Source organism: Seriola aureovittata, chromosome 16, assembly GCF_021018895.1.
Source record: "Seriola aureovittata isolate HTS-2021-v1 ecotype China chromosome 16, ASM2101889v1, whole genome shotgun sequence".
NCBI lineage: Eukaryota > Metazoa > Chordata > Actinopteri > Carangiformes > Carangidae > Seriola > Seriola aureovittata.
In genome coordinates, this window is record NC_079379.1 from 16,508,953 (window position 1) to 16,521,866 (window position 12,914).

Genomic DNA, 12,914 nt, shown 5'->3' on the forward strand with positions numbered 1-12,914 from the left:
AATATGAGAGCAATGATCTTCAGAGGATGTAGATGGCCAAATATGAACTAATAAAGAGTGAAGCAGGTCCTTGCTTATGTGCTCAAGTGCCTCCTGAGCTGGAGTCAGCACACGCATAACTTTAAGGTTCAGACTTTTGGAGAGGATTTCTTTCACTAGGGGAGGTCGGATGATGTATTACATGTGTTGATCAGTGATTTTAATCCTGCCAGGAAAACACGTGATTTTTCTCCCTGTATTTCAATAAGCGCACTTGTTGGTCTTTGCCTAATTTAATTCCCGTTATGTTTTAGCTATGTTTGTGGTATGACTCTATCTATGGCAAAGTCAGCCAGGTGGTCCACCGCTTGGTTCCATACTGAAATAACTCAACAAGTATTACATTTGTTGCTAAAAAAATTGGACAGATATTCATGATCCCCAGAGGATGAATCCTGCTGACTTTGGTTATCCTCAGATTTTTCTTCCAGCGCCACAGACAGGCTGAGATTTGTGGTTCAGTGGACAACTTGTGGATGGATTGCCATGTAATTTCCCACAGACATTCACAGACTCTAGCGCCATCATCAAGCCAAAATTTCAACATGTCCAAAAACTTTGATTTATAATCAAATACCTGCAAAACTAATGACATTCCCATCAGCTTCAACTGTACTTTGTGGTTGGTGCCAAGTAACCAATGTTAACATGCTAAACTAAGACGGGGCAACTGGTAAGCATTGGCGTGTTAGCTTTGTCACCATAAGCATGATTGCACACTGATGTTACCATTTATCTAGTCATCATCTACTGTCATCAACTATCATCTAGTCAAGTTTTAGGGCAATATCTTATTACCCACCTAGGAATTCAACGCAAAATAGGCATTTTTCATAATCGTAGCATAAATGGAAGTTATATATATCTGAGCAAAACCTGCAATCTGACCAAACAGTACCCCAAGCTGGAATTCTAAAGCAAGGCACAGTCAACACTGATACTGATAAGAGGAATAAAAAGTTCAGTCACATTTCTTTCTTCTAAACTGAATGACGCTATTAATAGAGCCGGGGGCTGCATTTTGCAGATGTGTGACACTTTCTCATCTCCTGCTTCCTGCTTCAGTGGAAATAGGGAGGAAGTTGAGGCTAGTTGGCTGAGATGTGTCGGCTCAGCCACGTGACCAGAAATGAGATATACACTGAGAATGAACAGACTGACTGTTAAGGTCACTGAGGATTTTTAGAACAGCGAAACCTCAAAGAAAAAACATGAATGGAAGTTGTACAGCTGCCCATATAGTCAGGCCACCGAATGTCATTGATGTTTTTTTTTTTTTTAACAATTCAACACTGCATTGCTTTCATTTTTGCAGGAATTTCTTTTTCTGACTTTCAATGATTTTAACTGCAAGTTCTTTGCAAGTGCTCCACTTAATATCTAGCCAGGGCACATCACATCTCAATTTCCCCTTTACCATTCAAGACTTGGCTTTGCTAAAAGCATCAAACATTCAAATGCAAGTCGTTTTAAAATGGGGATGGATGCATAAGTGACAATATGACCCAATCAGCACCTTCCTGTACCTCTTGCAGCTGCAGGCTCAAATACATGTGACTTAAGTCTACTACATGGAGTTTGTAGCCCTGCAGAGCCAAAAGTCAGGGCTCTGGTGAACCCACGCTCACATCAAGCCTTCTAGGAAGAACCACAGATCTAGAGCTCAGGGTATATCCGCCTCAGTGCAACACAGAGTTATTCGAAAACCTGGCCACAACTGCAGATTAAGGCATATATATCACACATGCATGCACTCACAGACACACCGGAAGATAGATGCGTTAAGGTTAATTGCAATCTGTAAATACACCCGACTACTTACACTGTCGCATACTGTTTCAGTAGTTTTGGTTTTGCAGTGAAGCTTCAGCAAGGTGGTCTTTCACTCCATCCTGCATTAAAAAGGAACCTGTCGTAATTGTTTCTGTTTCTGTCAGTGAATACCATGAAAAGACCAAAACCAACAATGCATTAATTCATTAAGTCTCTCAAAATTTTGACTTCATTACTCTGTAACCTCAGCCCATTTGCCCCTACTGATTATTTTTTAAAGGGTGACAAATATATAATCTTTCCTAAACTTTTGGGTACAGTAGGTTATTTAGTGCATGTGGTTCGAGACTGTTTTCAGTTGCAGACTAAAATACACTGTTTACACTAGTTAGTATTTACAGTACCAGGATGATGTATGTGGCACTGACTCAACATAAGCTACTCATCATAATAAAAGATGCCGACACACAGTGCAATAGTGTGGCTCATGTATTACTTTTAATAAGCTATATCAGGCTTTGCCTACGCAGGCAATACTTTTTAGTATGACCAAAATGTTCTTGATTTTTGTCTTTTCAAGAGATTTGCTGAGAAAATAAAAATCACTTTACTTTTTAAACTGAATAAGTATCCCGCTATTCTTTGATTTACCTAATGCCTAATATTCTCAAATCATTAACTGCCTGCCGCCTCAAATGGCTCATCTCAAACCTCAGATTTAAAGCTTCAGGGTGCTCATTTTCATTTCCAAACAAACAGTCTACTGTCAGCACTGCTTTCCACTCAGCAATCCTCCTCACCCTTTTCTTCCTACCTCCTCCCTCTCTCCTACAATCTCTTGTTCCTTCTCTAGTCTCTTTCTCTGTCTGTTTCTCTAAGCCCCTGAGTCTGTAAAACACATATGTCTGAGACACAGTTAAGTCTACATGTAACAGATGGAGAGCCTGTAATGTCCATGAATGCACTTTGATCATACACATAGTTTCACACTCTCCACAAATACTAAAGGCTCAAGTCTGTTATACTGAATATCTCAAAACTATTACCCAGACAAAAGAACATGCTTTGAGTCATGGCCTAAACACACAACTTAATAACCGTTTACAAGGAGATGATAACACATCGTCAGTTGTAAAAAAGAAAAAGGACATGCTCCAATTGCAATGTTGCTTTTTTCTGTCCTTTCCGTTCCTCTTCTTCCAACCACGTTTGCATTCCTTCTTCTTTGGCCTCTCTTTCTCACCCCTCTCATTCTCTGTTCTGCTTCACATATCCCTTCATTACCCTCTCCTGCTCTCCCTCCCCTGTCCGGGCTGCATGAAAACAGATACAGACTCATACACAGAGTATGTTGGACAGTCAAGACACAGAGACAGTGAGTCAGCCTTAAAACTGTGCAACACAGTGTTTCGCCCTTAGGTCAGCTGCTTTGCATTTTCAATCCGTCTCTCTGCCTATCCAACCCCCCCCCCCACATACACACACACAACCCCTCCCTCATGGTAACAGAAAAGCTGGAGGTAGTCAGATAAAGCAGAGGGAGCGAAGAGAGAGAGTTAGACTGAGAGACAGAGAGAGTGTGAGAGGCTGACTCCAGATTAAAGGACAACATTCTGGGAATTCCTTTCTGCTGAGAGCATCCTCCCCCTCACCACCACCACCACCACCACCACCACCATCCTCCCCACTGGTGCTCTCTCCTCTCCGCTCCGCTTTTGGGGAGGAAATGGCTTCTCCTGCCCCAGAGGACCTCCAGACCTCCTGGGCTGGACCTCCAAGCCCGTCTGACATGCAACATCCGGACCTGTGCCACCAGTGCACTGCGCATGCACAGCGGAGGAGTATGACAATGGAGTGCATGCATGTGAGCACGGGTCCGTTTGGTTTGTGTTATGTGTGAGCACTTGCACGTGACTGTGAGAGCACCTGCTTTTGCCTGGACCAATGCACTTGGATGCCAAATGCTTTTGTGTTTGAGTGTCTGCAAATGTATGCAAGTTATCTGAAGCATGTGTTTGATGTTAAATGGATAACGTTTTTCATTTTTGTAGATGTTGTAATCATTCCTATTCCTAATTTGAAAACTTATTCACCAAACTGCTTAACCCTGAGAACGCAGCAGCATCTCACGAGGGCAGCTTCTGTTTCTTACCCCGAGGTTTCTTCATCAGGTCAAGAAAAGGAAGCCGCAACTTACTCATGCAAGTCTTAAACAACCTCGATAGCCAAACAAAGTGTCCAGTTTCAAGACTAACTTTGTTCAACTTCGACCTGCTGTACATTTCAGGTGCGCATACTTTCAAGTTCCCCTCCAAATTAAATGGGTTAGATAATATGGTTAAAGGGATTGGTCGACATTTTGGGAAATACTCTTATTTGTTTTCTTGCAGAGAGATAAAGAAGAGGATTGATATCGTTCCCATGTCTGTCCATTGAATATGAAACAACAGCAAGGAGTTAACCTATCTAGGTAGCTAGCTCTGTCCAAAGGTATTAACATTTGCCTACCAGCATCTAAAAGCTCAATAATTGTATATGTTCTTCGTTTAAAACAGTAAAACAAGAACTTTTCAAACTTTGTACGGAGATAAACTGGCTGTTCCCCCTGCTTTGACTGAAAGCTAAGCTAATTGCTTGGTGGCTCTAGCTACATATTTAAAGACATGAGTGGTATTCATTATCCGTAGTAAAGCAAATAAACATATTTTCCAAAGTTTTAAACTATTCCTTTCTGACCCCTTTTATTTCTTGACTGATCAGATTTTGTTCTGGTCATGTCGCCATGTTCCTGGATCTCATCAATGACTCTCATGAGTACAAACCTTTAATAACCTAAAGAAATTATAAATACTATAGAAATAAGAACCATATTGTAATAAACCAGAATTAGTCTTCAAATCATGGACTTGTTAAGAGCCACATTCATTCATCCCTCACCTCTATCTTCTTCTTTTTTTTTTTTTTTTTTTAAATCAACTCTCGCCACCACTGTCATGACACAAGCGTTGTGTCACACTCCATATGGATCTTTACAGTGACCTGATCCCATGAGGATGACTGAGGCCGGGGCTAAGGGCTGCAGCACCGGAGGCACTGGGGCTGATGGAGCTTGGCCAGGGGCCCGTGTTTACATTCTCTCTCACTGAGGAAGCTCAGGATGAAAGAGCACCACTGCACACACAGACACATACCATCTACACACACATGCACACTCGTAGACAAATCCTTCGGATGCAGAAGAGGCTATATATAACTGTTGTTGATTGAATCAATAAGAGAATGATTGGAAGTTTAAACTTTCGACAGTTACTGACTAAAAAGGAATAAACATGCAGTGCAGTTCATTCTCAATGGCTCGAGTGTTTCATACTTTGAGTGTTAAGATAGAATTTGATTACATTCCTGAAAGCAATCCACCTCAAATTAAAGCCTTCCTAAGTGAATCTCAAAGGAAAAGCGATAAAGGCTACACATTGTATAGGAAGGCCACATATGGGAGAAGCAGCGGATGTTATAATAATAATAATATGAGCAAAACTATGCGCTCAGAGAGAACAGTGGAGCTGAGGCTATGATGTTGTGTCTCCAGAGAGGCCCCATTCGAAGCTCCAACAGTCAGCCATGTTGTAAACACCATTATTTCACTCCTCCCTCACTTTCCCTCTTTTGTTCTGCATAAAGGACAATTTACAGTCGCAACAATACTGCTGTACTGGGCCAAGAAAGGACATAAGGAAGGAGAGAAAGAGGGAAGATTTAAGAGAGAGATGGGGTGGGGGAGAGGTAGATTGAGACAGAGGGAGGGAGGGAGAGACAGAGTTACAGCGCCAGAAAGAAAAGTGCAAGAGCAGCACACAAACTGTATACAGTGAAACAGAAAAAAGGGGCACCACAACTGTTGCCAAAGTATGCACAGCGTACAGGAATGCAGCATGGGGCCCTCGGCGAGCGAAACAAAGACAGCACAGTCAGTGGCTCTCTCTCTCCAGTGCTACCACATCCGCACATCATTAGCTGGAAAATTCCTGATATATGCTGTAATTTTTTCTCTTTTTTTCCCCCTCCTCTCCCTCTTGCCGTTGCTGGTACAGACAAGGCTTTAATATCCAGATGCCGGTGTGTGTGTGTGTGTGTGTGCGCGTGTGTGTATATGTGTATACACATGCACCATGCGCACACCAATCAGTACCCCCTTTTCCCAACTAGGAAGGTTGCCAAGAGACCGTCGACAATTAATACGGTGAACTGTAGAGGAGAGAGAGAGAGAGAGAGAGAGAGAGAGAGAGAGAGAGAGAGAGAGAGAGAGTGTGTGTGTGTGTGTGTGTGTGTGTGTGTGTGTGTGTGTAGGGGGACACACTGGAGAACTGCACAGTGCATGTGAGGGTGTGTATTTGTGTGCATGTGTACAAACACTCCTAACAATGCGATTGTCTGCGCTTGAATGTGTGTATGTACAGTATATCCCTGTTCATTTATGTGTGTGTGTGTGGTTGAGTGAGTGTACCGTGTGTGTTTGCTTATGTCAAATTGGGGCCAGCCCCTTTGCTCCAGCCGGCTGCAGTCAAAGCATAGAGGATGACTTTTCCTTTTTTTCCCATGCGGAGCCGTTTGAGGAGATATCTAAACATTCCCAGAGAGTGCTGCACGTGCTCTCCTGCGTGCAGTGCAGTGCAAGGGTTCCCCCCCTCCCCCTCCCTCTCCCCACTGCTGCCTGCCTGCCTGCTTTTTGGTCGGTCCAGAGTAGAAACACATTGTCTGGCAAAGGAACAGATTCACAGACATGACTGTCCAGTTCGTCCTTTGTCATCACTGAGAAATTTCAGTTTCATCATTCTTCGTTTCTGAACCTGCATGTATGATATACTCTGTGATATACTCTGGAGCCCAGAGACATCATGCTTTGAAGCGAGGTTTTCTTCAAATCATTGTCTGAAAGCTCCACTTAAAATAGCAAGTGTCAAAGGAGTGAAAACCCATTATCAACGAGCAACAATGTTTGCCTGAAAGACGTCGTATCTGCAGTATCATCACCATCGCATATGATTATCATAACGTGCCACAAGTGAGAGCACACCAATCTTCCCTCTCCCCTAACCCACACCCACAGATTTAACTGATGTTCAGTCAAAGAAGGGCCCAGAAATGGGAAACACCTTCACAGTGAAAATACAAATCCAGACTGAATAGAGTCTGACTGCTCTTGAAAGCTTTGTATTGTAAAAGCCCGTCTGCTGTTCGAGCGCGGGCAGGAAATCTGGTTTCAATTTGTTTAATGTCGTCTGAGATATGGGTGTCTTATTCTGGTAAACGTAGTGGGAGGCCTATAAGTAGAGGGAACTAGGGGAAGAATTGGGAAAATACCTTTGATCAGGTAACAATTTCACTCCTCTGCATGTCACCAACAACATTGCCTGGAAACTCTGACAGTGACTGTACAGATTGTCTCAGAAGATACTATTTCAAAAAAAAAAAAAAGAACAACTAATGATAAGACTGATAATATTTGGTTCATTGGGTTATGTATACAAAAAAGTAGAAGCAATTATTTCACTGAACAAGACTTAAAAGACCAGGCTTGAAGAGTCGTAAAATTCCCTTTGGCTATCACGTAACTCAACCACCAGACTAAGAGATAAGCTCAGAGGCAAGACGAAAGACATTTAAAAATAAAGTCATAAATTTAATATCATACAAATATTTATGAACTAATTTATTTATTAACTAATAAAGTTATCCTGCTGTCTCCTGTAAATTAGGGCAACCCTTCAGTTTATTTTGGTTTCAAACCAGAAAAACACAACAAGAAGTGCCAACATTAAAGTCTGGTGGCATTCCCCCTGAGTTTTCCAAATCCAATTTGACAGGCAAAGACATGCGCATGACATGCATGAGAGTGGAAACTAATGGGTTTCATGGGACCATCCAGTCAGCCTTGTATTATAATGGTTGCCAAAGTTTGGACGGTGACAATAGAAAGACCACCACGGTCAGGTTCCTGCAGGTTATCTTTTGTATGTTTTTAAAAGAACACCTGACCTAACCTCTACTCCTCTGTCCCCTCCAGATCAAGGACCATATTCAGTCCTTCTAAATGGAGCTAAAAGCTCCTCGCTAAGACACCCTTCTTAAGAGCTATTCACAAAGCTGCTGAGAACAAGTTTTACTGAGGAACTGAGAGAACTCTTACACTACAAGAATAGGTGGGGTTGACCTCAATCAAGTTCATTATTTGTATTTAAACAAGTTATATTTTTCCAATACAGTGATGTGAAAAGGTGCAATGCCAGAGGCAGCTGAATGATTCTAGGTTTATGGACTCATACATCTAAATTCTCACAAATTTAAGAGCCAGTAGTTACTCTTAGACTAAATACTTAGGAGTCCTAAAGTTAGGACTGACCCACCTAACTGAGGCTTTCCACACTCGGCCAGTTAGAAGCTATTTTTAGCCTTAGGATGTTTTCATTTTAATGTTCCTCCACTTTGATTTAGACAAGTCCACATCAGATGATGGAAGGCTTCCTTCTAACTTCAAATATTTATCAGGATCTTTGATCAAACTCGCGCAATGTTAATAAGTCATGTTTTAACACTCCAGTACACAAAGGAATTTCTGCAACACTGCGGACTCTTCGTTGTTGTATTTTGTATAAAAATTTGCGGTACCTTTTTATTCCGAATTCAAACAACATCAAAAGAAATGGTTTTCCCTAAAGTGCTTTAGCAGAAATCGGATCTCAGAGGGATGGACTGAGAAAAGATCCCTCTCCACTTTTTTCTGGTATGTCAGATTAACCCATCAGCTTTTCCCATCTGCCTGTCACTCATGGCAGCACAATGAGGCTGTAGCCAGACTGGGGTCATTAAAAAACCATCAACAAAGCAACAGACCCCTAGGGACTGCCAGGGGCAGCCTAATCTGGACCCCTGTACCAACCCAATGGGTGGTCCCCTCTCTCTCTCTCTCTCTCTCTCTCTCTCTCTCTCAACATAGTAGGTGAGTGATGGCGATGGGACCATCAGTGACACACAACCATGCATGTTCAAATGCACCCAGAATCCACACGTTTTTTTTTTTTATACACACACCCAGATCGCATTTTTTGTCAATGACTTATTAACAAGCCAAAACGTTGCTTGGTGAGAAAAGCAAATTCATCACAAAAAGAGAAGTTCAACAATGCTGGTAAATCATCAGCAGAAAGAACAAGAGTGCTACTTTCAGTTAGAGACATTGGAAAGAAAAAGAGGAGTGAGGGACTGTTTTTGACGACTTTATGCAAATGTTCACTTCAGCTATCTTGTCATTCTAGAAGTGCTAAATGAATCAAATTGAAAGTGAGAGAGAAGTGTCTTGTTCGCTTAAGCAACAGCAGTTCTCCAAAGCCCATCTGTCTGCCAGTAACGGTGGCATTAGGTGACTAAATAAGTAACTGCTGGTCTGTTGGGCAAAGGGGAAGATCCTCTTAAACAGTGTGTGTATTTGTGTACATGTGTGCTGCAAAACAGTGTAGATTATCTGCTTTTATTAGCAGCAGGAAACACTGAATGGATGAATGGAGACTGTGTGTGTGCATGTGTGTGTGTGTGTGTGTGTGTGTGTGTGTGTGTGTGTGCGCATGTGTTTATGTATATGTGTGTGTGTGTGTGTTGGACTGATAGGGGGATTCCAGACACAGGAACATTCATCTGGAACCGAAGATCCCGTGCTCACGTTGCAGCGCTCCGCTGCTGCGCATGCATGCAGTAACGCACGCATACTCTTTCTCTTTCACATGCGCACACACACGCACACATGCACACACACACACCCCTTCCATCTCATTTTTGTGGCCCAATCTCTATAACCGAGGAAGGAAATAAGTGTGTGAGTTTGTGTGCAAACAGATTCACATGTTAAGTGCCTCTGTGTGTGCGAGTAGTTTCGGGGGCTTGATATATGTCACTCAAAACTAAAGGTGAATTCCCCTTAAGTATTCATCCCTCGACAAAATGTGCCCTCGCCTAGTCATAAATAAAGTCTAAAATCTACTCACAGAACAAAACCTCCTGTGAAACCACACTTGTACTGAATATTTTGTAATTATATATAAATTTTAGGGTTAGGTATGACTTCCTCTGAGAGTCAGCTGTGTATTATCGGAATGATAAATTATAGACATTAACCGAGAAAATACTTATCTTAATCATAGAAATTACCCCTGATAATGATATTGAGAAATTAGTGGTTGGGGCCTGGACTACAATCACACATTACTCAAAGAGAAAAAAGTCAGTGCCACAACTGACAACAATCTCTCCTGACATTTAAAACAGATATTTATCAGTACTTTCTTATAAATGATATCTGATAATAGTGACAATCACTTTATCAGTAACCGCATCTTCACAACATCAGTGATCAAAAATCGAAATAAATTCCAATTAAAATTTGTATTCATTACTGGTTCTACTGAACAAACGTTACGTTTTCCTCTGATGTGTTGCTTGGCTTGGCTTCCTGAGATCTAAAACTCATCTATTGTTCATATAATGACTGAATAATGAATAATAAGCATAATATAGGTATAATAAATATAAATTAAGAATACATTTTTGAAAATAGCCCATTATAGCTACTTTTATCTGTGCGCCAAGAAATATAAACATGTCAAAGGCTGAATGAGCTACCTTAGTGAAAAGCTGCTATATTGCAAAAAGCTAAGATGAAGCCATGGAACAAAATGTTGTAGTTCACTTATGTTTAATTAGTACAATAAAGAAATCTGAAGTAAATAACATGGCTTCTTTTTGTGTGTGGTAGGGTGTCGAGGGTTTCATTGCTGCTGGATTTCATGTTGTCACCAGCACCTGAGTTGCTGTATGCAGAGTAATAGGTTTTTAACTTGACTCTCAATGAACCAGATTTACCATGACTTAAACTGCTTTATGTTATGGTTTTCAAAAAATTGCGCATTTGCCATCTTTAAGAAATCCGTCACAGAGCACAAGTCTTTATGTAGTGAGACACACACAGTATATACGTCATTTCCAGTTGATACGAAGGGAGGAGCACCTGCTGGTGTCCAGCAGCCCGGCTGCTCATCTCTTGTTGAGCAGTGGCAACAGCATGGACGCGTGTGCCAGTCTATTCTGATGCTGAGAGAAGAATAAGTGTTTGCGTTCTTTCCCACAGGATGTTTATATTTACTGTAGCTGGGCAGATGCTGCACAGCTGGATGAGAGACTATGTTCTCCTGAGTGTTGCTAACTTGGAGCCGTCAGCTCCAACCCCTGATCGGAACTCCCATGTTATTCTGATGCCTCATCTGCTGATTGAGTAACATTAACCTATTTACACTGTTGTATTTATATTGTATTGGGCTGCTTATTGGGTAACTTTAGAAAGTAGGTCAATCACTCCTGGCTAACACCAAGTATTTAATATTTGTCTCTTACACTCCTCATGCTATTTACACTTTTGTCAGTTTGATTACACCTCTGTCTTGTCTAGTATCACACTCAGACAAAGTGAAACAAACCAAAAGCACGAATTATTCATCAAAAACAAATGCACCTGATAGGTTGGGACTGGTCAGGTTGATTGGCGAAGGAGTTAAAAGGCATACATGCATGTGTCTGTGTGAATGTGGAACAGATAACAAAACCCTCTCTTGGCAAATAAAGGCTTTTTAAAAAAAAAAAAAGGTATGGAGCTACTGAGCTGGCTACCTTAATCTTAAAGGTCTCATCTCTCCTTATTTCAAGCTCTTCCAAAGACTCCTTTCAGTCTCTCTCTATATTATCTGGTCATCAGAGCCCAGAGCTCAACAGTTGAACATCAAAGCACCGACACTGGGAAGGGAGGGGTGTCTGTCTCTCCTCGTCTGTTCCATCCCTGTCTGCGACAACCACTGAGGGATTCCTGAGACAGGCCGCGGGGGCCCTTGGCTCTCACTTTACACAGAGAAACCCTATCATTTGGCCCAGTGCTGCAGAGCTACCCGCTGATGCCCTGTAAGTGCCCGCTACATCACATTAGACCCTTTTCATTTAATTCTCTGGAGATGGGAGGGTTCAAGGCGGTGTGTTTCTGTGTGTGTGTGTGTGTGTCTCGATTAAGAAGTCATGATGAGAATGATGCTGTCAGTGTTGTAGTACTGTAAAAATCTGAAAAGCAGACACAATGCGCACACCAGAGTACACTTTCTAGGTCAGTTAGACTTGAATAAAAGAAAGAGGCAACCCATTGGTAATCGAGTCAAAAATCAAAGTGTGCTTACAGTGGTTATTTGAAAAAGTATCTAGATTACTCAATTATATGTTGCCTCCTGTCTGTTAAAAAAAAGCTCAAAAACTTATATGAGTATGTTACAGCAAAATGATATTCCAGCAAGAGATATGCCGGTTATGCTGACAAAGAGATTTGGAATCTGACACTTAAATAGCTGACAAGCATGAAGGAGTGTATTTAATATTCACCAAAGTAGACAGGTGCAGAAGAACTCCACTCGTACCAGGTCAAAAACTTCACATAACGTCATCACCCTCCATTTATTTGATCATGTAATATTCCCCTGTCCAAGTCTTTTTGTGTCTGTGACCCAGTTAAAACATCCTGCGACCCACTTTTGGTTCATCTTTTGTGAAACCATGGGCTCGCAGTATTTGGGAGTGTTTGTTTTGAGAACTCTGTTGCAAGAAACTATTGAATGAGTCCCACTGTGTTCAGATGTACGAACAACATAACTCACCACGGAGGTGAGCGCCATCTGGAAGCTGTAGATGCGGGCTAGGCCAAAGTCGGCCAGTTTGATCTGTCCTCCGCTGGTGACCAGGATGTTCTGGGGCTTTAGGTCACGGTGGACCACGCGGTGTGAATGCAGGAAGTCCAGCCCCTGGAGCAGCTGGTACATCATATCCTGTATGACAACAAGGCGGAAGGAAGAGACAAGGAGAGAGAGACAGTGGACAAGGACACCAAATTATTACAGTGAAGTGAAAATGAGGATGATTTAAGTTTGAAGATATTAAGGTCAAGGTTGAAGGTCATGATAAGATGACAGTAATGAGTGTGAGACTGAGCAAACGGCACAGACCAGATGGTTTCAGTTTGATCAGAT

At 41.8% G+C, this 12,914-nt stretch overlaps 1 protein-coding gene across 2 annotated transcripts in view; it reads right to left on the minus strand.

Annotated features, from left to right (window-relative positions):
* Window positions 1-12,914, minus strand: part of cdk6 (cyclin dependent kinase 6) — a 35,242-nt gene that overhangs the window by 12,163 nt on the left and 10,165 nt on the right. For both annotated transcript variants that reach the window (XM_056399309.1, XM_056399310.1), the window contains one exon: window positions 12,546-12,713. In XM_056399309.1, coding sequence (XP_056255284.1) covers window positions 12,546-12,713 — 168 coding nt within the window. The remainder of the gene's footprint in view (window positions 1-12,545; window positions 12,714-12,914) is intronic.